At 35.9% G+C, this 4,935-nt stretch overlaps 1 protein-coding gene across 4 annotated transcripts in view; it reads left to right on the forward strand.

Annotated features, from left to right (window-relative positions):
- LOC107753942 (phosphatidylinositol-binding clathrin assembly protein-like) overlaps positions 1–4,935 on the forward strand; it is a 57,808-nt gene that overhangs the window by 14,368 nt on the left and 38,505 nt on the right. For all 4 annotated transcript variants that reach the window (XM_016570227.1, XM_016570229.1, XM_016570230.1 and 1 more), the window contains exon 2: positions 4,736–4,878. In XM_016570227.1, the coding sequence (XP_016425713.1) occupies positions 4,736–4,878 (143 nt within the window). The remainder of the gene's footprint in view (positions 1–4,735; positions 4,879–4,935) is intronic.

The following is a 4,935-nucleotide window of genomic DNA, read 5'->3' on the forward strand; positions in this document are numbered from 1 at the left end:
CTCCCTCCCTCCCTGTACAATAAATCCATGTGAATATCTGTCTCTGCTACATTTTTTAATGTAACTTTACAATCGATATTGATGTCCTTTAGCACAGTATTCTGAATGATGATAATAATGGGGTGCTACTGATAGCCTAACAGATACTAGTTTAATAATCAACTAGGTTAATAAAGACAAAACTATCTAGCGTATTTACAGATGAAACTGACCTGCACTTGAAGCCCTGAACAGGTCAGTGATGTTGCTACATTTGACTGCTTCTTCTGGCCGCTTCCTCTCTTTCAACGAGTCCCGAGCATCGGTTCTGTTTGGAACCGTTTGACGGATGCGCGGAACACACGTGAACCGATTCCTATAGCGCAGCGCTGACAGTCAAGACTAACCGATGTATGATTTATTATCGATTTATTATCGAATGAAAAAATTGGAAATGATTACTTTGGTACATTGAGAAGGCATAAATATAAAATATGAATAATAATAATAACAAAAAAAACAAACAAAAAAAAACAGGGCAGTGGGCCAAATCAGCCGAATTCTCCCGGTGCTCCCGATGGCCAGTCCGGGCCTGGCTATGCCTAATATAAAATAACAAATAACTTACATAAAGTTTAAATAGGTATACAAAACTGGAAATAAGTAAACATGTAGCCTATAATATGTAACCAAATAAATAAGAAACGTAGAACGTTTACATTTACATTTACATTTTGTAATTTAGCAGACGCTTTTATCCAAAGCGACTTACAAATGAGGACAATAAAAGCAGTCAAAACTAACAAAAGAGCAACAATATATAAGTGCAAATGACAAGTCTCGGTTAACCGAACGCAGTACACGTAGCAAGGTGTGTATATATATATATATATATAATAAATAAGAAAATTTTAAAGTTTATTAGCAAAACGAATAAGAAAACTTGGAGGGATGGCATAGGCCTACATCTTGATGTCAAATAAAATAAATAAATTACACAAAGTTTAATTAAAGTCAAAATCAGCAAACACTATGGAACCAATTAAATAAGAAACGAATGTTTAAAAAAACTTCCAAAATCACCTTAGATAAACGGCAAAAGTCAACAGGCTTTTCAAAATCCAAAATACTGCCAAACAGGCGCTTTTGCATTTCATTTTGAAACTAAATCATCCGCGGTCATCTTGTTTGTCTCACCCCACTCTTCTTGTCAGTCAGCTCGACTCACTCTCCTCACTGGAGAAATGAAATCTGATCTGTGATGCGACTGTCGTTATTGGCACGCTGCATTGAGCAGCCGCGTTCAGTTTATAATTGTAGTGTCTGTTCTTTTACTGAACTAAATGATTTTTATTACTATGTTGCGGCTTAACAACGGTATCACCGTCAGCACCGTCTATCGTGGCAAGTCCAGTGTTGTTTTGGACCCCAATTACTTTTATTTCATTGTTTCAATTGTTTTTGTCCATACATTCTTCAAAATATCTTAACAATCTGTTCCACAATCTGTCATACAGGTTTGGAGCAACAAGAGAGTGAGTAAATGAAGACAGAATGTTTTATTTTTGGGTCAACTATCATTTCAATGCTGTGTAAAGTATACAGGGAACCTTCTAACTTGGTTCATTATGAAAATGTTAATTTTAAAAATTAACGACAGGGCACAAACTACGCTGTTGATTAATAATTATTACATTTATGCATTTGGCACTTGTTATAGGGTCCCCACAGGTCCATAAAAATTCTTAAAATGCCTTAAATTTGAGTTTATCTAATTTAAGGCAATAGAAAAGGTGTAACAAAAGTCTTATCTTGTCTTGTCTCTTTTAAAAGGTTTTACGTATAAACTTAATTACAATACTTTCTAATGTGATTATTAAACTTCAAAAGACTATGATGGGTTGCGCAGAAATAAAATATTAGTTAAAACATTAATTATAATTATAAAATGTAAATATTATAAATTATAATTATGATGGGTTGTGCAAAAATATAAAATATTAGTTAAAACATTAATTATAATTATAAAATATAAATATGATAAATTATAATTAATTATATAGATTTGATCTGTTATAGGCACAATAATCCATTTATTGCCTTTATTTAAACACATTATTACCATGAACAATATCCAATATTGATCAACCTCTAATTCATAAGTATTGGTATATTATTATATGAACCAATTTTAGTACATACTGTATATAAATATTGAATAAAACATGTCTTGAGTATTTTAAACTTGCAGTTACCCTGTTTTGCAGTTGAATGTGTGTCCTAGCATGTTTAAGTAAAATAATTTGAGATACATTATTTATTTTGAGATTGAATGGGTTTGTTTTGTAGGAACATACAGTATGGTTTTCAGTACATACAGTATGCAGTTCTTAAAGTGCCTTAAATTTGATTTTAAGAACCAGTCCCTCCAGGATTTCGTGGGAGTTTTTTCTTATTTTCGCGGCCTAAAATGACTGATTTTGCTGCAGCTTTTCTCAAAACTTGCGGCATTTCTTATTGTTTTGCAGTGAAAATATACCACAGACAACATTCTTCTAACATTATGACTTTTCTGACTTCGAGAACCATTGTAGGGCTCTAGACTAACATTTGAGGACACCAGCACCAGAGCTGTTAAGTTCTACAGAAAGTGGCACCAGCTCCTGACAGTAAAGCACTCACCCCAATCACACATCTCGGAGATGTCTATTTGATGTCTGCATTTACATGTGCAAGATGTATTTTTAGAGTGGTTGCTCATCTGCAATACGTCTCTAAGACGTTTCCTGTCAGATGTCAAATAGACATTTATTAGAATGCATTCTGAGACGTTTATCAGATTACACAGCAGATGTTTCCCAGATCTTTAGCAGACTTCTTACAGATGTACTTGTGCTGTCTGGGTAGTTGATATGCAGATAAAATTAACTTTTATTACCATTCATAATGTCTAAATATAATTTAATAAATACAAAAAATATATATTAGGGAGTGGAAATGGCTAATAAGCCTATAAGTACTTCTCTGCAGCCATCTACTAGTGGTAATTTAATGTCTTTTTTATTTTTAAATAAATGTTTGCTTTCCTACATTATGAAACTTTTAGTTTTATAAATGGGGGCAACCTATGAAGGATGAACAAATAATGTCATCACATTAAAAATAACTTTCAAATTCGGTCTCAGATAAACGGTAAATTTCAGATAACCGGTCTGCACTGCGTAGCCCAAACGAGTAGCGCGGATTCGTTCCACTTTCGGTTCGTTTGTCCAATGTAGCTCTTGTAAATTGGTCATGATGAGAACGCAAGGCTGTTCATTCCATTTTTGGAACTGAGAAACAACCTTTCTTTGACTGAATGCGCGTTGCGATGACGTCATGGGACGCGTCTAAGGCCAAAATGGCAATTACGAAAGTTTGCGAGCTCTTGCGAAAATTGCGGAGTTTGCTTGATTTTGCGATAAATTAAGCGATTGCAGAATCGCAAAATCCTGGTGGGACTGAAAAACCCTGCAGATACCCTGTGTAGCGAATCAGCTCTTGGGGAAATATGAATAATTAATCATAACTAGTTATAATTAATTACAAATATTTAGATCCGCTGTAGATATTTACTTGACCTCTCAGGGTCAAGGGTGAGGGGACTGTGACGATTTGTTAATCTAATGAATGTTAGATTTGTTAAATCAAATGAAAAATTGTGTGTTTGATTGGTCCAGACGCTACACCTGTGTTATCCAAAGTGACTTATATTGCATTCAAGGTATACGTTTTATTGGTTCATGCATTTCCTGGAAATCAATATTTATTAACAGATATAATATAATAGATATAATAAGATATATAATCATCTCAACCAATAACTGCTCTGTCAATGCCAACAGAAGTAAATTTTAAAGTGCATTTCGTGTTTCACAGAATTCAATGAAAATTATTGTAAAGCTCCTCTATGTAAATATGAATTACACCACAGAGGCTTATCTACACACACTCCACACTGTGTCGCATCACATCCTCAATTTATAGGCCATTTGAACCTCACTGGCATCCTGTAAGTGTGTTTTGTAGATGTATAGCCCATACTAGTGTACCGTCTCTTTTGCCAGATCCTTGTGATTCATCATCAGTCTCCAATTGGGAGCTGCACTACTTACTACTAGAACTTCCTGTTAGAACAACAGACAGGCCCGCAGGGCCAAAATCCGACAGATACGGAGGAGTCGTCTCCCTCATTACCTGCTCTGTGTGTGAAAAGATGTTTCTCTCAAGGGAAGGGGGTAAAGAGATTTGCCTTTGAAGAACAAAAAGAACACTATGGGCTGTAGGAGGAATGTTTTCATTATGCAAACAGGGCAGAACAGAAACAAGTGTTTTCGAGCCTCTGATGGTGTTCAAGAGATGCTGCTTTCGGATGCGAGTATGCAAAGCAAAACTGGGATGCTGCTGCATATTTAAAGACGTGACGCTCTTTGAATCTTCTCTTGTTTGTGAGTGTTGCATAACAGAACGACTGGGTTAGAAGCCTGTCTAACCCTTGGTGTAGCATACAGAGAGATATTATGAGAGTCCGCTGAGATCTACTTCCATTAGCTCCTGCTGCAGATACTTTAATGTGTGTTTCATGCAATGCAAGGGCCCTGCCATGTTTGTGTCCATGCTGTGTTTATTGGAACATCTTGTGCGGGATCTTGGAACCATTAGAGATGTGAATCAGTGATGTGTGTTGCTCTAACATGTGCCCCATGTGTGTTTTCAGACTTGATCCACTGCACCAATGAGATGAATGTGAACGTGCCACAGTTGGCCGACTCTCTGTTTGAAAGAACCACCAACAGCAGCTGGGTTGTGGTCTTCAAAGCGCTCATCACCACACACCACCTAATGATGTATGGAAATGAGGTGAGAGATTCTGCACTGGTGCTTCATACTTTTTTTTTTTTTTTTTGGCCCATATCA

This window comes from Sinocyclocheilus rhinocerous, unplaced genomic scaffold, assembly GCF_001515625.1.
Source record: "Sinocyclocheilus rhinocerous isolate Xijiao unplaced genomic scaffold, SAMN03320098_v1.1 scaffold831, whole genome shotgun sequence".
In the NCBI taxonomy this organism is placed as follows: domain Eukaryota; kingdom Metazoa; phylum Chordata; class Actinopteri; order Cypriniformes; family Cyprinidae; genus Sinocyclocheilus; species Sinocyclocheilus rhinocerous.